The 21,657-nt window shown below is 41.8% G+C and overlaps 1 protein-coding gene across 1 annotated transcript in view; it reads right to left on the reverse strand.

Annotated features, from left to right (window-relative positions):
* Positions 1-871: 871 nt before the first annotated feature.
* Positions 872-21,657, reverse strand: part of LOC124622902 (myrosinase 1-like) — a 38,043-nt gene continuing 17,257 nt past the window's right edge. The window contains exons 4-11 of the mRNA XM_047148691.1: positions 18,672-18,806; positions 18,456-18,578; positions 13,527-13,710; positions 10,444-10,521; positions 9,056-9,102; positions 2,532-2,666; positions 1,352-1,458; positions 872-998 (exon numbers count right to left, since the gene is read on the reverse strand). Of these exons, the coding sequence (XP_047004647.1) occupies positions 872-998; positions 1,352-1,458; positions 2,532-2,666; positions 9,056-9,102; positions 10,444-10,521; positions 13,527-13,710; positions 18,456-18,578; positions 18,672-18,806 (936 nt within the window). The remainder of the gene's footprint in view (positions 999-1,351; positions 1,459-2,531; positions 2,667-9,055; positions 9,103-10,443; positions 10,522-13,526; positions 13,711-18,455; positions 18,579-18,671; positions 18,807-21,657) is intronic.

Genomic DNA, 21,657 nt, shown 5'->3' on the forward strand with positions numbered 1-21,657 from the left:
GGTTTGTCGGTAGAAGGGTTTGTTTGGATTTGACCTGGGATCGAAACTCCGTACTAGCATTCAGATTTATGTTTTTCTTGGTTACCCTATATGGCTTAAGGAGAATTCCAGGATGGCTCCTTTGAGAAAGATAATCCAGTTTCAATACTCATTCTCACTGAATTCGAACTTGTGCTCTATCTTTAACGATGTTGTAAATGGATACAAGACACTATGGTTGGATGAGATTTTCACTCTACAGCGGAGTGTGCGCTGATATGAAACTTCCTGGAAGGTTAAAACTGTGTGCCGGACCGAGACTCGAACTCGGAACCTTTGCCTTTCGCGGGCAAGTGCTCTACCATCTGAGCTACCCAAGCACGACTGACGCCCCGTCCTCACAGCTTCACTTGCCCGCGAAGGGCAAAGGTCCCGAGTTCGAGTCTCGGTCCGGCACACAGTTTTAATCTGCCAGGAAGTTTTACTGTGGTTGGATGTTGTACACGTATAAATTGTGTAGTTAAAGACAAGGATTGTGGTGGAAATCCTCCTCGAAGAAGTGTGGTTCAGTCATCCACCAGAATACAAAGCACACGGTGAAGATTTCTTTTTGATGAAATTTAAGATTCTCCCTAAATTTTTAAATGCAGCTGAGCGACAGAGCAACTTGTACATGGCATCTTAAAATGGGAAAATCTGCACACATATTTCACTGTTTTCCAGGCAGTTAAAGACAGATGAAGGGAGATCACAGCACTTAAGTCACATACCAAAGACTCACTTCAGGTATGTCTGGAATGGAATAGGGATGCAATGGAGATCACGAAACAAACATTAAGTGCTTTATTTATGCAAATTTTTATTGTTTCGACTGTCCAATACTTCTTGTAAATTAGTTTAGGTACTCAGCAGGAAGGGTTTTCGTTTTGAAGATTTGTCCAAGAAATTTGCTGGACGCCTTGGGTGTCCTTGTGCGATCTGGATCGTTGAAATCCACATGGTGAAGTCCAAATCTGGTCCTGAAACAACCGAGAAGTACAATATCTGAACGATCTGTATATGAAGTGGAGGCATTTTTATGGATCTAACTACAGTGTGTTTGTAATTATCGAGTTAAGTGCCCCACAAAAATACACATGATCTATTAATTTATGATGATGGGTGGCAATAGATTACACGTAAGTGCTGAAGCCGGGAGAAATGTTTTGGTATAATAACAGAAATGCATGTAACACGTTCGTACACATAATGGACATTTGCATATACCAAATGTTACTGAGCCATCTGATTGTGATACTGAGAGGTCAGGTGGTCTGAAGAACTGTCCATAATGTTTGATGACAATAGAATGCAATCATCTGGCTTTACTTACGTGAATCCTGTGCCCCACTCGAAGTTATCCAGGAGGCTCCAAGCTGTGTAGCCGATTACGTCAACACCATCTTCATTAATAGCCTTGAGCATAGCAGACAAGTAGGACTGTGAACAGAAAAAAACTTTATTTTCAGAAAGAGACCCTATGACATTACCTTAATCATAAGGATGACGAAACCACTGACAGAATAATGTAATGCTGTGTAACAGTTTCGTAAACAGTCAGACTGGTATCCCACTGCTGTTCAGGGCGCCTCCAGAAGCTTATTCACTGGTCATCAGGGCTCAGTTTGAAGCAAGAGTCATCACTGAAGACAATTCTACTGCATTCCGTGAGATTCCAGGCCAAAGACTCCCCGGAAATTGATGGAATACTAACCTGACTCTCCCCCACCGTACAGGCCGATAACCAGGAGTGGTGGTCTGGTGCTCCATTTCTTTTCATAGGAGGAACCCTTTGGTTGTCATCCGCTGCACCTTACAGCACAACAGTATTCTGACAACATCCTGTGCCCCATTTTGATGCCTATCGTTGGAAAGCCATCCTGACCTGACGTTTCAGCAAGATTATGCCAGCCGTCACATGGCAAGAGTTTATGTTGCTTGTCTTCATTCTTGATAAAAAGATAATTGGGATATTGTTGTAATATTTTTGAGTTTTACAACACACGAAATGTAGAACTTGTCAATCTTAGAACTACTAAGGACGTAACGTAAATTTATTATCGTTTATTGCATATTTTTTCAAAACATGGCCAGCAAAGTCGCCGGATCTCTACCCAGTTGAGAAATTTTGGAGCATTATGGGTGCGGTCCTCATACCAGAGCGTAATATTGAGGATCTAACATGGCACTTTGCCAGAATTGGCACAATATCTGTCGAGAGAACATCCTACAACTCTGTCAGTCAATGCCAAACCGAAAAACTGCTAAGAAAAGAACCAGAGGTGGACCATTTCGTTATTCTCTTGCTCAATTTGTGAAGATTGTTCTCATGAACAAATATTCTAATTTTCTTGAAATTGTAATCGTTTGTCTGTAGGTGTGAGTCCCATCTATCAGTTTCTGTCCCATTCTGGAAATTCTTTCGTGTTGCATCTTTTCTTTGTCTTAGAAGATGTACCAGAGAAGTTTATGATAATGTTGATCGAATCGAAAGAATTGGACAGAACACTCACAGCGTAGTAGTCTATTCGGCCCTGGTCCTCGAGCTCTCCAGTGTCCGACCAGCCGTTCTCCATGACGAAGATTGGGTAGCCAGGGTAGTGCTGCGCGAGCCAGTTGAACAGCTTGCGGAAGGCCCAAGGAGTGCTCTGCAAGGATAACGTGGCAATTAGATTGGTTACCAAATTCATTGATATTAAGGGCAACGACGCAAAAATACATGTACAGATGTTTCAGTTCGGATTGTCTTTGAAGATGTAAAAACTGAAGCTCTCGGAGAATCATCACGGATTTGTGTTATGAGACTGGAATTTTCAGCAGAAAAATGTCTCTCCCCCAGAACATTGTGTAGTACAAACGCGAATGTTTATCAGCAGGCGTTAAAAGATCAAGGAATTGTGGAATTCACCTAACATTTAACCTCGTGGAACAAAGTGTGTAATAGCGACTCGTGGAGCCACAAACTGTTGCTCAAGTGTTTGAAACAACTCTGCAGAAGTATTAACCCTCGCAATATTAAGGGGGGGGGGGGGCGGGGTTGCTTTATGCTCACCCTTTGCAAATATTGTAATCTAGTCACCTACTTAATATACAGAAAAATATTTTTGTTTTTAATGAATTCTCCTACCAGATTCGCCAAATGTTTTAATTTTTAGGTAAACTTATCCCAGGAATTTAAGTCTTAAGTAGCAGTCATTTTCCACATTGAACGTCATTTCAGTATCTGCAGGTTCAGGACTTTACGCACACATCAGTATCTCTTTAAAAGTATGTTGTTAATCTAATCCATCAACATTTTATGAATTTTGTTCTTTTAAACTTGTTTTGGGCGTGGGCATAAATATCGCCTCTCTCTGTTGAAACGCACCTTATGGAAAATTATTTGGTATTGCTAGGGTTCACTCCATAGTTATTACAGTTTGAAATGATCACGCTATTATTTGCCGTACAAGTCGATCACCTATTAATGGCGGGACTGTAGCACAGGAACCAAAATGTTTAGTGAACATTGTAGAGAATTAGCACTCATTTATAACAAACGATAAAGGTATTATCGGACAGACTGTGAACAGTACAACGTAAGTGTGAAAAACTGGTGAAGAATTTACGCGTTTTTCAGCACAATTTAGGAACTGTGTCATTTCGAGTATCACCGAGGATTGCAAAAAGCAAGAAAAAATACATCTTATAGCATAAATACAGGTGACAGAAACGAAACTTGAATTAAACTTAACGTCAAATCTTTTGTGATACGTAGTAGACGAATCGAAGGAATTTTGCTACCTTGTAAGACGAATACCGCATGATGAACGAAGCAAGTGGGATATAGTAAGCAGACGAGCAAATGTAAAGAGTGAGTTTCTTCGTAAGAGAAGTCCCGCTATCAAACATGGCCTCAGTTGAGGAATAAATTTGTGGGAATTGTGTTATCCGACGACAGCACTTCGCTGTTCTAAGCCGACTCTCTTCCAGCGCTCTGATTCACTTTCACCAAATGTCTCATAGAACACATACGCAGTACAGAAGACGGACAAGTATGAGTGATTCAGTGAACATAGAGACTACGAACCCTGAGCCAGGTGGATGCTGCCTGCGGTGCGTCCGTGTATTCCCCGATAACGACGCCCGCGTCAAATTCCATGGAGGGGTCGTAGCCGCTGGAGCCGTCTGAGACTGGGTAGGCCGTGTAGTGGTTCAGTCCGTAGAAGTCAGACGTGCCTGAAATAAGACAGTCCACTGTCAAGTTGACAGAGCCTTTTTACAAATGTGTAACCTTGTTTCTTTAACAATATAACACACAGGCCACAGTAAATAGTACGTAAGTCGCAAAAGCAACAGATTTTTCTCATATCGATGGAAAAGCGTAATACTGAGTATCGCCTGCGTCAATTGCCACCATAAAATGTCTGAGAGAAAACCGTGTACCCCTCTGGTTGATATTAAGTTGGCTGAAAAAGCCCATTATTATTATTATTATTTTAATTACTGTGCTGTTTTCACTGTGAAACCATTTTCAAATGTATAATAGCTACCACAAAACAATCTGTGGGAAAGTACAAAGAATAGTGGCTTGTCAGCTGTTTACATCAGAGCAGTTAAACAGTTATATATGAATGATGTTAGTGCCGTTCAAAGCAGGACATTCAGTGTAACCAGAGTTTTAGTTGCAAAAGGTCTACGCCAATGGTGTACTACAGCATGACGCTATTTTATGCCCATGTAGAAAAAGCACTTCTAGCCTGGAGGAACGTATGTGAGGACATGGGAGTCCGTGTAAGGGATGAAATCTTATATACACTTCTCTTTGCCGATGACGAGTCATTGTAGTAGGTGACCAGGATGATGCTAAGTACATACTTCGGGAGTTAAAAGAGGAGTATGAAAGATGGGGCCTGACAGTAAGCACGATAAAAATTGAGCATCTGGAAGTTGGCATCAGTGCCATAGAGGATATGGAGGCTAGAGACAGCAAGATCAGAGGATGTAAGTGTGGTGTCACTGCCAGACACCACACTTGCTAGGTGGTAGCCTTTAAATCGGCCGCGGTCCATTAGTATACGTCGGACCCGCGTGTCGCCACTGTCAGTGATTGCAGACCGAGCGCCACCACACGGCAGGTCTAGAGAGACGTCCTGGCACACGCCCCAGTTGTACAGCCGATTTTGCTAGGAAAGGTTTACTGACAAATTACGCTCTCATTTGCCGAGACGATAGTTAGCATAGCCTTCAGCTACGTCATTTGCTACGACCTAGCAAGGTGCCATAGCATTTGATATTTAACTTGCGATGCCTGTACCGTCAGACCGATGTACACCAATTGTGGATTAAAGTTAAGTATTCTACCAGTTACCTCCTGTTTTGCTAGTCTTATTTCTCTGACCTTGTTCCAGACCTCACGCCAATCTACGTGAGCTTAAAAGCGTGCATTTCGGCTTCCTCCAAACCCCGAGAATTGGCTCCTGCCAATTCACAACAGTAAGAGTCTGGGGATTATGATATCATCAGACGGAAGAAGTGACGAGTACATATATGATAAATAGGGGCAGAGCAGGAAGACCAGATGACAACTGAAGTCAGTCTTTTGGAATAACGAAAAGGGTCACACTGGTGACATAATATTCCGTTGTGATAAACATCGCTGCGTAAGGAGGAGAAACGTGGTTAATATAATATAAGCGTCAGAGAAACAAGTTGCTTGCAATGGAGATGGACTTTTGGAGACGAAGTTGTGGCATCTTCAAGCTGGGCCTATATTAAATACCAACAAAGAGAGGCTATGGGATCCATAAATCCGTAATAGACACCTCAGCAATGACCCTAAACATACTGCAAATACACAGAAAAAAAATCCGCAACTGTATAACAACGCTATAGATGACAAATTGCTGGAAACAGTGTCGACAGTAAGGCCTGTTTCTCACTGGGACAGTGGTGATGGTCACCAGCGACGGTCACCGACAGAGATACATTCGTTTGAACTAGAACATTCACACCGGTACACTACACTGCCTCGCCGAGGTACTGTGACCCAGCAGTGACTCACCATCGCCACATGTGACGGACAAAGTCAGTGTTTACATCAGTGACCACCAGTCATGCATTAGTTTGAGTTGGAGTGTTCACACTGGAACACAGATCACAGAGAGAGAGAGCTGCAGATTTGCCAACCGATAGGCAGCCATTTCTGAGACAGTGACGCGAAACTTTCTTTGTACATTATACTGTACACATTGTAGCCACGAGTTTAGATTTGATTAACACGGAAGATTTTGTAAGTGAAGTAGAAAGTCGCCCTGCTATTTGGGATGTGAAAAGGATTACTATAGCAACAAAGTGATGAAAACGAATGCGTGGCAAGAAATTATAAAGAATTTTGTGCCTGATTTCAATGAGACAAGCTTGTATGACCATAAAAGGCTAGCGAAATTTAGTTGCTACCCCTACAAGTCCATTTTACTAACTAATCAGTTGGCAATACCTGTGGTGTCGGACACCAGCGATCCAGGAGTGTTCACCACAGTCACCGATGACCATCACTGGCGACCGTCACCAGTGTCCCAGTGTGAAACAGGCCTAAAATATTTTGGAGTAACTACCCAGAGCCATCTTAAGTGGAAAGGCCACATAAAACAATTAGAAGGAAAAGCAGATGCCAGACTGCGATTCATTGGAAGATTCTTGAGGAACTATAACTCACCAAGGAATGAGATGGCTTATAAGGAGCTTGATCGACCGATTCTCGAGTATTGTTCATCATAACGAGGCAGGACTGATAGAAGAGATGGAGACGATTCAACAAAGAGCGGCACGCATCGTCACGGACTCGTTTAGTCGGCTCGAGGACCTTACAGAGATACTCAACAAGTTCCAACGGCAGACGTTACAAGAGAGGCGTTGTGCGTCTCGGAGAGGTTTACTATTAAAATTTCTAGAGATCACTTTCTAGGAAGAGTCGGACAACATATTACTTCCCCCCACAAACATCTCACGAAATGACCACGACGAGAAAATTCGAGAAACTAGTGCTAACACAGAGGCTTACCGACAGTCATTCTTCCCACGCGCTATTCGCGAGTGGAACGTGGAAAGGAGGATCAGTTGGCGGCACCAGAAATACTCTCCGCCACACACCGGTACGTTGCATGCGGAGTAAGATGTAGATGTAGATGAGAAGGACGAGAGACTCGTTTCAAGCCTTCTGAATCAAAATCGCTACTTAACCGGACAGGAATTGTCGCAGGCAGTGAATGAGGGTCCATTCACAACTTTTAGCGAGGGAACATTGAGACAGGAATTGGATTCAGTGAACATTTCGAATCTGTCACCTCGCAAGGGACCTTTGCTCAGACAGGTACATAAAGACAACAGCAAAGTTCTCCGGGCTGGAAGAATATGTGACCGGATTTCTGGACACTCGCCTACCCTATTGCATCTCGATTGGCCTGAGAAATCAACCGACTTGAACTCCAGAGAAAATATGCGAGACATGTTGGAACAGCGGAAAAGACACTGGTATCAGCATCCTGCAATTTGGTGGAATTGCGTAGTCAGATCCTCAGCAAGGGCTTAACTTGGACGCGTTATATCTGCACAGACTTGTAAGCTCACTTCCTAACGAATTTCGGCAGTTATCAAGTCTCCAGCGGGACTTAAGCGCTATTAAATGATGCTAGTAATGATTTATGTGGGGCGAGTAATTTTTTGTCCACTGAGTATATTTTCCCATGTTGTCATTTTCTGGAATTTGTACGATAGTCTAGTCGTAACTCATTAACGGCGTAGTTAAACAATACTACTTTGTGTTGCTTCGTGTGATCCGAAACTATAAAATTCTCAGCATTTTAGCCTAGTTTCCAGTTTGATATTTTGCGAAGAATAGCATGACATTAGGCTAGTACGAGTTTCGTCAGATAGCAGTACCTCATTCAAAATCCTAAAATCTGAGGAGAGTCTGGCCCCAGAAAACAATTTAAATAGTGGAATGAACTAACTAAAATAAAGGAAAAAGGTACCATGTTTTCAAAGTACTGCTCCTTCCTGAATGACTTTTCTGTTTGAATCAAAAGGGCAAGGAATAAAGAGAATGAAGTATTCCTTGAGTGCAAGTATGATAGTCATCTATGACGCTACAGACACTTCAGCTCTTAGCTATGGGGATGTTATTTGTGCATGGCTTTCGTACAGGCTTATTTATAAGTACCTCTGAGGTTTCAGAAGACAGCTGCGAGAGAAACAGAAATAAATCAATATCAGTGGAGTTTTTAACTTACATGAAAAGTGCTAAAACTGGGTAACGTTTAAGATGTGCGTACGAATTAAAATACGCACACTCTTGCCACACACTTCCAAACACGTCACAGGTAGTGTAAGTATCTGCCATAATTAGCCCTCCTTGAAACTCTTCCAAACTTTGTCACTAAGTACCAACTTCAGTGAAAACCCATCTTTCTCCAGTAGCCACCGCAAGTCGATACAACATTCAGAACGAAGCTTATTTTCCGAAGTAGTCAATGCCTGTAACAACTGGAGCCAGTATTGGTTTTACATGCAGATGTTTGTGACCATTGAGACAGTTTACTTCCTCTCGCACTCCACTTTATCAGCCGACGATCCCTGTCAGCCTGTTTTCCTCGCACCATATGGACAGCTAGTCCTCGGAATGTGTAGTACCACCAATGGTTTCGTATGTCTGTTGGAGCCTTCTCCTGATATTTTGTTCGAAATTGTCGGTGAACCATCAATACTGACTCACATTCGGCGAATTCAGGAACGCCAAAAACGCTCACATCGCTCCATTATTCGCCATCTTCTGGCACGCTTTTTCCCCCTCCCCCAGTGATGCGCTGTGCAACTACGCCACGGCGTGTTAACGGATCGAAACTTGGAGAGATGCTCAGTCCTTTGATATATCTTGTAGTTTTCGCACAGCGTTCATGTGAAACCAAGACTTAATTAAAAAAACCTTTACAACGGATGGTATTCAAGCTGGAAAAGTCCATCAGGCCAGATGATGCTGTGGCTGGTGTTGTTTACTCACCCTTGATATACTCCACCTCCTCTGGCGTGAGCTCCACGAGTCGAGACCTGGGGTAGCCCGCAGCCTTACTGTTTGCCGCCACTCTCTGCTTCACCACCTCAGGCCAGTCTCCCTCGGCCGTGAAAATTGGGTGACTGTACAGGCCAGACTGGAAGTATATAGTTATGGTGACAGACTCACATGTAGCGGAGCTAGATACCTAAGTGAAGCTTCAAAGTGACAATTTAGTTATCAGTAGGCGAAGCCAACAAATGTCAGAACGAAATAAAGTTTGTGGTAACAGATTTATTTGTAGCATTGCCCGAGGTTTACTTTCATCATTGGCAACATTTGCGCCACATTTAATACACAACATTATGAGAACATGTGAATTATTGTTGGTTTAGGCACTTCTAAACCCCGATTTGATGCCACTGTATCAAACATTTTCTTCGTATATGAACAACTTGTCTCTATAAATTTCTAAAATTGTTAGATACATTCAGTCGTGGTGGTGTAGTGGTTAAGACACTACTCGAGTTCCACAGGACGATGGTTCAAAGTCCCGTCTAGCCATTTATCTTTATACACGCAAATTATATTTTCCATTCAGATATAGATTTTCCATGATTTACCTATGTTGACTAAGGAAAATGCTGGGCTGAATCAATTGAAAGCGACTCTTCCGATTTCTTATACTACGTGTCTCCTTTCCGAATCTCTACGTTGACTCTAATGGCTTCTTTGTTGATGAGGTGTTGAACCCGACTATTTTCATTCATTTGTTTCAATTTTCGGATCCTCCCAACAGCGATAAGTTATTTTACAAACTTGAAATCCTTAACGTTGCTGTCGTTTGAAATCGTGAGAACAGCAATGTCGATAAGTAACTGCATTCAGTTCGACGGATCCTATGTTTTGTGTCCAAGATAACGAATCAGGTTCAAAAACTGTAGATGTCATTTTTAAATGGAAACGAAAAATCGCAATATTTTAAGGATATGTAGAATCTAGCATTATTGTATGGGTACAAACGTTCACAAAACTCGTATTTAGGTTTATGATGGCTGTTAAGTTATGGGTATAAGTCCTGTAAACAATGTTGACAAAGTCATTCATTGGGTAGCAGTTCGTCTTTATTGTTCCTGATAACAATTTTTTTTTCTTATCCCTCAGAGCATTGTCCCATATTGAATGAAAGACAGGCTTAAGTAACAGTTATTCAGATTTAGCTACCAATTAACTTTGAGTGGCTCTATAGTTACGTGGTGTAATGGTGTATCGAGTTAACGAGAGCCTTCCATCTCCCTCTAAGTGAGCTAAACATTCTTCTTGTAATACCTTATAGTAATGCTGTTGTGAATAAAGGTTATAAGATCTCCTGGTACTTACGTAGAATTGCATCTTGCGTTCTGCTGCCTCTATGTCCGCTGCAGAGTCGGTGGCAGGATCGTACCACATATTGTTAATTGTGATGCCGACCTTCCCTGTAACAAGATATATGCATGTCAGTTACACACACTGTACGATAGCTGAGAGTAATGATACATGAGACACTAACAAGTGGACAACCATTTTAAGTAAACAGAAAGCATTGTTTCGATACCTTACAGTTTCGACGACTGGAAATTTGTGTGGCTCCGAAACCAGAAATAGGGTGGCAAAACTAACTGAAATAAATGAATATTCCCACGATTTATCCAGAGGAAGTCGAAGATGGTTTCAGAGTCATTCAGAAACTTCGGGGTAAATATTTTTGAATTCTGTCGCTGCATACAAAACAATACTTGTCACCATCTCTAACAGTAATTGTTACGTGAATTCTCTGCTCAGCTGCTTGTTTATCAGCAAAAATTGGCCTATCGTTACAGAGCATACATTATAAATGGTGGGCTATACTCAATATGTATCTTATGGAATTGAAGACGAATTGAACAGTGTGGCGTTTGGGAAAAGATTTTGTGAAATTTACGCGTGCTATATGTCAGATGAAAGTTAATTCGGTAAGTTTGTAAGAAAAATACATATAATTCTTGCGTATTTGGAAAATCAAACGGAAAAATGCCAGTGTGATAGTACTGGGACATTCTTAATTACCCTGGTAAACTTCATTGCTTTCTTTCTTTTTGCTATTGTGAGACTCTAGTTTATAGAAGAGCTCATGCTCAGGAAAAATAATTCTAATTGTGGACAAACCAATAATTACCAGCCCATTCCAAATACTTGTTTTCCATTCCCCATTTTAGTATTTACTATTTGCGAATTGCCACACATTGCAGATGTTATCCTTAATGCCTTTCGTCACAGGTTTTCGGTACGCTATACTTTGCTAACATCATAATGCATCTCTAAACAGAAGAAGTAACTCCCTGAAGACTGGCATAATCACTTGCAAAGGCATAATAAATTTGCACTGAAACAGTGATTAGTGGAAGAAGTAGCGCCATTATTATACAGATACTGAGTCCGGCACAGTATACAAAATTAGAACTAATGACGCAGATTTCCAAACGTGCAGTATTCTTTATGGATGGTGCAGTACATACGTTAAGTGCGTTTGCACCTATCTCCATCGGCTGATTCGTATAATGTCTGATTAAAAGTATCTGGTCATCCCCATGTAATGTGGAACTCACTGCTAGACGTCATGAGAGATGGATCCATCAGGATAAGAGGAGTCGAGGAGTACTGTGTTCAGAGCAGTAACAGCAGAATAGGTAGGACAGAAGAACTCAGTGATTTCAGACATTGGCTAGTCACTGGATGTCACATGAGCTACAGATCCGTCAGGGACAGTTCAACCTTTCTAAAGCTGCCCAAGTGGACTGTTAGGATTGTCATTGTGAAGTGGATTCGCGAAGGAACAAACTCACTGAAACCAAGACCAGGCAGACCTCTCGTACTGACGTAAAGGGACGCGGGCCATAGCAGAAGGTAACTAAAAAAATCGCATGAAATCAGCGGAAGGAGTCAGTCTTCTTCTTTCTTGGCTCTATAGCTCTTGATGAGCCTTGGCCTCTTCTACAATTTCCTTCCATTTCTCTGGGTCCTTTGCCAATGCTCCCCAGTAGTACAGTAGTCAAGTAACTCGTCACAAAGCACACATTTCGATAGTCAGTGGTAAGTGATGCATGAGGTAGCCTAAAGGGCAACGCCACTTCGCAGTAGATGACCGGAAGCGAGTGATATGGAGCTATGAATCACACTATACAATGTGGCAATCCGATGGAAGGGTTTGGGTTTAGGGACTGCCTGGAAAAGTTATCTGCCAGCAAGTGTAGTGCCAACAACGAAGAACAGAGGAGTGAGCGTTGTGGTATCAGATGTTTTTCGCGGGGAGACTGTGGTTCTCTTATTGCTCTTAAGAAACGCTAAACGCGGAAGGATATGAACATATTTTGGAGAATTGTGTATTACGTAAAGTAGAGGAACACTTCGGAGACTATGGCTGTCTGCATCAGCATGATAATGCGTCCTTTCATAAAACAGCATCTGTTAGACAATGGTTCGTGGACAGTAACATTTCTGGAGTGGCCTACTCAGAATCACGACTTAAATCCAACGGAATGAATCTGGGATGAGTTATCACGGTGACTATGCACCAGATCCCAGCGTGCAACATCCCTGCCGTATCTGGTTTCGGCTTTATCTTCAGAAATTCAACTACCTCATAGAAAATGTCACCAATAGAGTTCAAACCGTCATAATGGCGAAGTGGTGACACAGCTTATATCAATGCCCTCGAACAGGTGTCCAGATACTTTTGATCAGATAGTGTAGTTAGTGACGTAGCAGTCTAAATCAGCGGTTTCGGTTTATGTGTGCAGACTATCTAGTTCACGAAAGTGCTTTTGAGTTTCAATGTGAGATATGAGGGGATCCTAAAGAAATTAAAATGAAATTGTGTCTTAGAAAGAGCCCTATTTTTTACTAGGATATAAGTTTACTAATTCTCTGTAAGAGTATTACATTCAATAACATTTTATTATCGAGATAGAATGGGGAAACAATGCTGGAGTATCGTTTATAGCGATCGGGAGAGGAAGGTTGGGAAGCGTATGGGGGCATACAGACAGTGATTTTTCAATAGCTCCGCAGGCAAACAGAATAGAATAGGAATACGCTAATACTGAAGTGAGTACGCGCACCTATGCATTGTAAAATCACATGCATGCGTGTATATAGTTGTGGATGATGTGACTTACAAGCAACGTACTGCGGATGTGAAGTGAGTGTCAAAGGCAAATTATAGTCTTTGGGTCTTATTATGTAAATGGGACGAACTCTACCTGCCAAAACCAGTAGACATCACCTGTCGAGGTCCCACACTATATGTCTTGTGTTAAGTGAGACTTACGATTCCAACAAACACGCCTACTTATAATGATTTCAGGGCTTCATATATATATTCTCCAATGATCCTACATCAAATTTGGATACCCTGCCTCGCCAACCCTAGCACCAGCCATGGTGGTGGGTGGTGAGTGTTTACCTTTCTGGCTCTCTCGGTACTTCTCGTCGTATAGGTGGTAGGCGCCGGCGTGTGCCATGAGCAGGGTGTACGCCGCCATGTAGTCTCCCACACCTGACGAGTTGATGCCTGGGGCGATCATGTAGCCTCCAGAGTAGCCTGAGACGAAACTGGCCGGCTCGTTGAACGTCTGCCACCACTTCACCTGCTCACAAAACACGTCGTTGGTGTATCCTTCGTTTCAATAACTTACTTCATTACAGATCTAATCACTCGAGTTACATATTAGAGTGATAAATGTTTAATATTGTCAGAATAAATGGAGCTGAGAGACACCATAGCAAATATAATAATACGGGGAGACTCTGAGACATGGTCATATGTAGACCATAGTGAGGTCGTAATACAGCAGAGGAGGAGGCCATCTGTCAAGATAGGCTCCGTTGGGCTCAGCAATAAGCAGGATATACCCCATGCAGCAAAAAAAGCGCAGAGGATTAGGGATGAACATCCCGTCAATTCCAGGCCAAGCACAATCTCGAATCGGGGAAGGAAATCGACCATGTAATTTTAAAGCAACCATCTGTGCCGCTGCTTAATCAGTTTAGGGAAACAATGGACAACCTAAATTTGGAAGGCCTGACAGGATTTAAGCTAAAAGTAATAACATTTACTCGAGGATTTAGCACCAAAGTAGTCCTAAAGCGTTACTATCTCTAGCTGTGAGCTGTGCCATACTATCTAATCACTAAACCACTAAAATGCCTACGGTTGAGTTCGATGAAGAACTAAGAATCTCTATCGATAACGTATTCTGTGAACAAAGAGACTGCACTATAATCTTATGTAAAATTAAATATTTAAAAGTAGTTACCAAATTGGGTTAGATTAGGTAAAACTAAACCAATGTCAAGGTTTCGAGTCTCATAATAATCTGATAATTAGTTTCTTCAAATATCCCTGTCCTGTTCGACATTTTAAAAGCGTGTAGTATTAAACTTAGAAAGTTGTATTTTAAGAATTAGGTTCAATTGGTTATCAAAACGTTCTGTAGAGGTTCTCATTGAGCCACTTCTTTTACTTTTGAATTATACCACTTTTTTCGGAATCTTATTAATGCATTATACTTACGTTCTAGGTCCTGCTTTTGGATGTAGTTCCAGTTTATCATAAAATTATTAAGTAAAAACCAATTTCCGCGCCAAAAACTGTACAAACGAGTTAGATTGAGTTATCCTACTAAGTTCGATACAAAGTTAAAATGGCAGCACTATGTTTGAGGTAAGTGACCCGTGGTTTGGGGGTGCTGAATAGCTCTCGGCCCAGATGCGCCGCTGTCGACACCGTCATGCGTCGTTTCGTTTGTAACGGCCGCCGACTGTTTGCTCCTCCCATGTCGCATGCTGGCATTGTTGCTGCGACGGACACCTCAGTCCGTAGAGCCCACCGAACTGATCCATCCCGACGTTACTTACTACCCTGCTACTCGTCGTAACGCCACCGTGTGGGTCAAAGGTATGGCGGTGTCATACTTTTTTAGTGAGGGTATTGCAGAGTTGTTAGATTCTGGCACCATTTAACGAGCAGTTATACGGTTTTTGCGGCGCAAGGCGCCGTATTGTTCGCGCTTTGCGAATTACATGGGGTCGGTCTTTCCGCATCTGCCAGACCACTGGAGTGTACCGGTTGTGAGAAGAGATTGACGATATAGTACATGATGGACTGATGAGATACAGCAAAGGAAATTGTAGTGTGTCTAACCCTCTCTGAACGAGAAGACGACGTAGACATCCCAACGTATGGCTGCTGTGGACATCCGCGGAAGAAGATTAAACAAAAAAAGTTAAACAAATAAAAAAGATAAAAGTTAAATCAGTAAAATATCAAAGTATTCTACCCTTTCTTTTATTCTTTTTTCTTTTCTTTTTTTACCAAAACGATCACAGACGTATTTCGTTTTTGTTCGTGGTCGGTACCTGAAGTGGTGGTGAACTTCCGTCCTAGTTAGCTTTTAGGGTGAAGGTGGCGGTGGCTCTAGCTGTTGTTTTTGCTTGTAGGATGGATAGGTTTTTGGGGATAGTAGGTGTGCTAGGAGCCAACGCCTGAAGTGGAAGAGGCACAGGAAAAAAATAACATAAAAAATAAAAAAAGATTGCGCCAAAAAATTAAAAAAGGGGGTAGCGTCTTTGATTACTAATCAGAACGTTACGGTCCCGGGTTCGAACCTCACCACCCGTTAAATTTTGAATGAAAAATATCAGCAATGTCAGCCGAAGACTTAGGTGTAAGACGTTGTCCTAACTCTGTCAACGACCTTGTCAAAGAGTGAGGCGGAGCCTTTAGAGGTTCAGGACACATTTGCCCTTGAGATGGGAAACTGCCCCTAAAAGCAGAAGAGTCAGTAATGATCAATGGCATGAGGAAGCAGAAGGCAATGGAAACCACTGCATTAAAGACATATACTATGTGTCCAAAGGACATATGGTCTGTAACTGAAAGTGTCATGATGAGCTCTCCTTTGGTAAAACATTCCGGACTAGTCCACCATTCGGATCTATGGCAGAGGGCTGCCAAGGGGGAGCTGGTCATGTGAAAAAGATCGAATAACCAACGAAAAGAAAAGTTCTACGAACCGGGGCGTGGAATGTCAGAAGTTTAAATGTGGCAGCAAAATTAGAAAATCTGAAATGGGAAATTGTGACTCACTCTAGATATAGTCGGGGTCAGTGAAGTGAAATGGAAATAAGGCAAGGATATCTGGTCAAATGAGTATAGGGCAATATCAAGAGCAATAGAAATTGTCATAACGGAAGTAGGATTCGTAATGAATAGGATGGTAGGACAGAGAGTGAGTTACTGTGAACAGTTTAGTGATAGGGTTGCTCTCATCAGAATCGACAGAAAATCAACACCGACGAAGATGGTTCAAGTATACGTGCCTACGTCGCAAGCCGAAGATGAAGGGATAGAGAAAGTATATTAGGATATTCAACGGGTAATACAGCACGTAAAGGGTGATGAAACTCTAACAGTCGCGGCAGATTGCAATGCAGTTGTAGGGGAAATTGTAGGAGAATGTGGGCTTGGTACTAGGAATGAGTGTGGTAAAAGACTGAGTTCTGTAATAAATTGCAGCTAGTAATAGCGAATACTCTGCTCAAGAATCACAAGAGGAGGAGGTATACTTGAAAAAGGCCGGGAGATATGGGAAGATTTCAGTTAGATTACATTTTGGGCAGGCAGAGATTCGGAAATCAGATACTGGATTATAAGGCGTACCCACAAGCAGATACAGACTCAGCTCACAATGTAATAATGGTGTTGAATAGGTTTAAATTTAAGAGACTAGTCAGGAAGAATCAATGCGCAGAGAAGCGGGATACGTAAGTACTAAGGAATGAAGGGATACGCTTGTAGTTCTCTGAGGGTATACATACTGCGATAAAGGATATCTCAGCTGGAAAGAAAAACATGGGAACAAAGAAGGTAACAGCGAAGAAACGATGGGTAACAGAAGAAATACTTCAGCTGATGGATAAAAGAAGAATATACAAAAACGCTCAGTGAAATTCAGGAATACATAAATACAAGTTACTTAGGAATGAAATAAATAGGAAGTGCAGGGAAGCTAAGCGCTGTCGGGCTTGGATAGCACTTGGATGGGCCGCTGTAAGGGTCTGCCGAGTGCTGTTGGCGGGCGGGGTGCGTTCAGCTCTTGTGAGGCCAACTGAGAGCTACTTATGGTGGGAAAAGGAAACGACAACCGAGCCGATCAACGTCCTTTGTGGCATCAGTCTGAAATGATTTAGAGGAAGCAATGGAATCAGAGTGACGTTATGGGGACTGAAGTGCATTTCTTCCTCTTCCTCAAAACATTAAAGGCAACACGCATGACGTACGCAGAAATCTTTCCAGACAGAGGAGAGAGACTCAAAAATTCTCAGTTTTTTGAAAGAAAGTAAGCTGGTGAATTTCGAGACGTTTTACGGCACAAAAACTAAGTTTTATATATGATACAAAGAAATAACTTTCACAGTGAGTCAATGGTTTTCCACTCACTTCTACTAGTGTATAAAAATTCTGTTACGAACAAGATCTCTGTAGACCAGATTCGTGGTAGAAAGAGCGAGGGGGGTGGGGGGGGGGGAAGCATCTTCTTCCTCTTTGCCTTCCCCCTTGCGAATGACTATGATAACGCGTCACATCCCTCTTCAACTTCGTAGAGAGGAATTTATGAAGACAAGCAGCCGGCCCTTGTGGCCGTGCGGTTCTAGGCGCTTCAGTCTGGAACCGCGTGCCCGCTACGGTCGCAGGTTCGAATCCTGCCTCGGGTATGGATGTGTGTGATGTCCTTAGGTTAGTTAGGTTTAAGTAGTTCTAAGTTCTAGGGGACTGATGACCACAGATGTTAAGTCCCATAGTGCTCAGAGCCATTTATACCATTTGAAGACAAGTGAAGGAGTATTAGAGTCTGACCTACCGTCTACTGGGAAGTCATAATAGACAGGGCAAAAGGTCGGATTAGTACTAGGCGAGCAAATAAAGCAGCCTTGCCTGGAGACGGATAGTGAGGATAGTGACCTCGAGGAAAGAATAAGGCGAATAGGAACTCAACAGAAAAAGCTATACACATGGATCGTCTCTACATCTACCGTCAGAATAACTGCTGATTATGTGGACCAGTTATTTAAGATCTTATGTAATGTACTGGAAAATATTTTACTATATTCTCAGTCGAATGCTCGGAGCTTGCATTCTTCGTACTGTTCGTTTATTCTATGACAAGACAGTATCATTTCTATTAAACTATGAACTCCTAGCCTTGAACAAAAAATTGTTGATGCAAATGCCTTTCCCACTACATTTCAGTTATTAACTCCAGCGTAAGTTTGAATATGAGTATCAAAGCGTAGTATTAGTGTACCTCCAGAACACTCTTTTGTCGCTTACCCTGTCGCCATAGTTGTCGTAGAGCACTCTGGCGTACTCGACAAAGTAGTCCGCCAGCCTGGGGTTGGGCCACCCCCCGATGTCTTGCAATGTCTGCGGCAAGTCCCAGTGGAACATCGTCACCTGCAACAAACATATACAACACCGTGTGGCGTCACTTTTTATTAGTGCTCTAATGTCAAGGAACGGAAGCCGGATCACTGAGGTTGCTCTTACCACTGGAGTGATGCCGTTGGCAATGAGGCCGTCGATGACCTTGTTGTAGTAGTCGATTCCCTCCGGATTGATGTTGTTGACGTCTCCAGTGGGGAGAACCCTGGGCCACGATATGGAAAAGCGGTATGCGTCCACCTGGCACACAAAAATAATGCTCTCAGCATCGCTTAAAACGTCGACTCAAATCTGATTTTGTCCCTACAGATATTTCACGAACATCAACGATATGAATACATTAAAAAAATAAAATTTCTGCCTGTATCAAGTTATAGCGTCTAACTCATATACATTTCATTTCTAGAACAAGTCGATCAATAAGCTACATACAAGTCAAAACCACACTACAATGAAGGTAAGTTTTTAAGGTCGGAGGAAGGAAATGGAAAACCGCCTTCAATAGGACGATGCCTGGTATTGCACTGCGGAAAGCTGTTATCACCAACGAAGATTCTCTCTCCATGTACCCAAGCAGACATCTTGTACACCAATATAACATTATCTACCGTTCTGTGACCCACATTATTGATTCCAGCCCGTCCTTGCTTCTTTCTATAAACTCCTCATTATTTCTTGCTTTTATTTAGTCTCCATTCCTCTTTCTTCAGCTTCGCATTTCCTTTGACGCTATTGCTCTGTTTATCACATCAATTAAATGCCGTTGCGTATTGCTGCCATGGCTATTGCTTGTACCCAGTTGCCGTTGGCGGATATAATTGCTGCGTTATTATAATGTAGTTCTTGCTATTTTAATGTGACTTACAATTAGACATATTATGAAATCCATTATAATCACCGTTATCATCATTTTTATTTCCATTATTATTCGTGTTTTTGAAATGTATGGAGCACTATTTCAGATACTGTGTTCAGTGTTTATAAGGAGAACTTAAGAAGGGATGCCTGAATGACAGTAAGCGATGGCCTAAAAACTAGATACTTGGCAGCGAAAGTAAGTTCATAAATAAAATAAGCGCTCTCGAGACAAAATAGACAAAATTTTAAGAAAATTATGGCCCAGTCAGATTGTAGCATTCTGAAACGCACGAGTACTGCTTAACAGACTTAACTGAAGCTTCTCTTGCTCAGAGTGTGAAATAAGGATTAACCGTGAAATTATGTAAGTGTTTATCGTAGTATACAATAAATATGTTTAAATGCAATAGAAATATTTAAACGGTTACGTATAATCGATTTGATTTATAGTTTCAAGCATTTTATAAAAACACCTTCAAGCATTTTGAGCTTTTCCACTTCGTACAATAAGGTCTACGTCCAGTTCTAGCTATTGTACAACAAATTATTTTATAAATTATTCCCTTTAAGAAGAAGTTAATTAACTTAGCAGAGCATAATATAGTATCATAAAGTAACACTTTGCCCAAATTTTGCAACCATTATTCGTATTTACTTGTTCACTAAACAGCTTTTGACTCTCAGGCGACAGCTGTCACATCCCATTTTATTAATTGTTGTGATATTCAGTTGTCACCGGATGATATGTTCAAATGTGTGTGAAATATTATCGGAATTAAGTGCTAAGGTCATCAGTTCCTTAGCTTACACACTACTTAACCTAAATTATCCTAAGGACAAACACACACACCCATGCCCGAGGGAGGACTCGAACCTCCGCCGGGACCAGCCGCACAGTCCATGACTGCAGCGCCCCAGACCGCTCGGCTAATCCCGCGCGGCTCACCGGATGATAGGATAGGATGCAGAATAGGGATTAGCGATGAAGTAAAGTACAGTAAATCAGTAAAGATTCTCCTTCTCTATTAGTAAACACGACAAAAACCTCGATTCCTTAAAGAATCAGCTTCTACTAATACTACGACACCGTGCAATGGCAACAGTCAACCATGAGAGAACGTATCAGCTCTATTAGATACTAAAATTGAGTACTGCTCTTACAAAAACACACCGTCCAATAACTGCAGTAAAAGATCCAATACCTTACAACTTCACTGTATTCTTGGTGAGTATATTTCGATATTAAGCGTGTAAGCGAGAAAAAGTCTAGAAAAGGCGTGAAATTTTGTTTAAAGTTTGTTGGAAGTTGCAAAGTTCTCTCGTCATCAAACACTAGTTAAATATAGTAGGGGCAATTTGCACTCCGTTTTACGCAAAAGCAAGTTTTTCGCGTACGTCATTGTTTACAACGTCATATCTTCTGATATATGTGCCGTACAATTATATGATTTCCAGGTACATTCAGTGATATACTTTGATACTGTGTGCAAAATGTGTTGCGAACAGTGTTAGTAGTTAAATAATAACAAATTAAAGCGTCATGCTTGATGCCGGAAGTTTTAATGCATGAACAGCGAAAATGTAGTAAGCGAAAAACTTTTTTCGTTTCACATTTTGTGGAAGGGTGTCTGTGAAAAAATATTTCGTGAGAGTTTGAAGATCTACATCTACATGATTACTCTGCAATTCACATTTAAGTGCTTGGCAGAGGGTTCATCGAACCACAGTCATACTGTCTCCCTACCATTCCACTCCCGAACAGCGCGCGGGAAAACGAACACCTGAACCTTTCTGTTCGAGCTCTGATTTCTCTTATTTTATTTTGATGATCATTCCTACCTATGTAGTTTGGGCTCAACAAAATATTTTCGAATTCGGAAGAGAAAGTTGGTGACTGAAATTTCGTAAATAGATCTCGCCGCGACGAAAAACGTCTTTGCTTTAATGACTTCCATCCCAACTCGCGTGTCATATCTGCCACACTCTCTCGCCTATTACGTGATAATACAAAACGAGCTGCCTTTTTTGCACCCTTTCTATGTCCTTCGTCAATCCCACCTGGTAAGGATCCCACACCGCGCAGCAATATTCTAACAGAGGACGAACGAGTGTAGTGTAATCTGTCTCTTTAGTGGACTTGTTGGATCTTCTAAGTGTCCTGCCAATGAAACGCAACCTTTCGCTCGCTTTCCCCACAATATTATCTATGTGATCTTTCCAACTGAAGTTGTTC

The sequence above is a fragment of the Schistocerca americana genome, chromosome 7, assembly GCF_021461395.2.
Source record: "Schistocerca americana isolate TAMUIC-IGC-003095 chromosome 7, iqSchAmer2.1, whole genome shotgun sequence".
Taxonomy (NCBI): domain Eukaryota; kingdom Metazoa; phylum Arthropoda; class Insecta; order Orthoptera; family Acrididae; genus Schistocerca; species Schistocerca americana.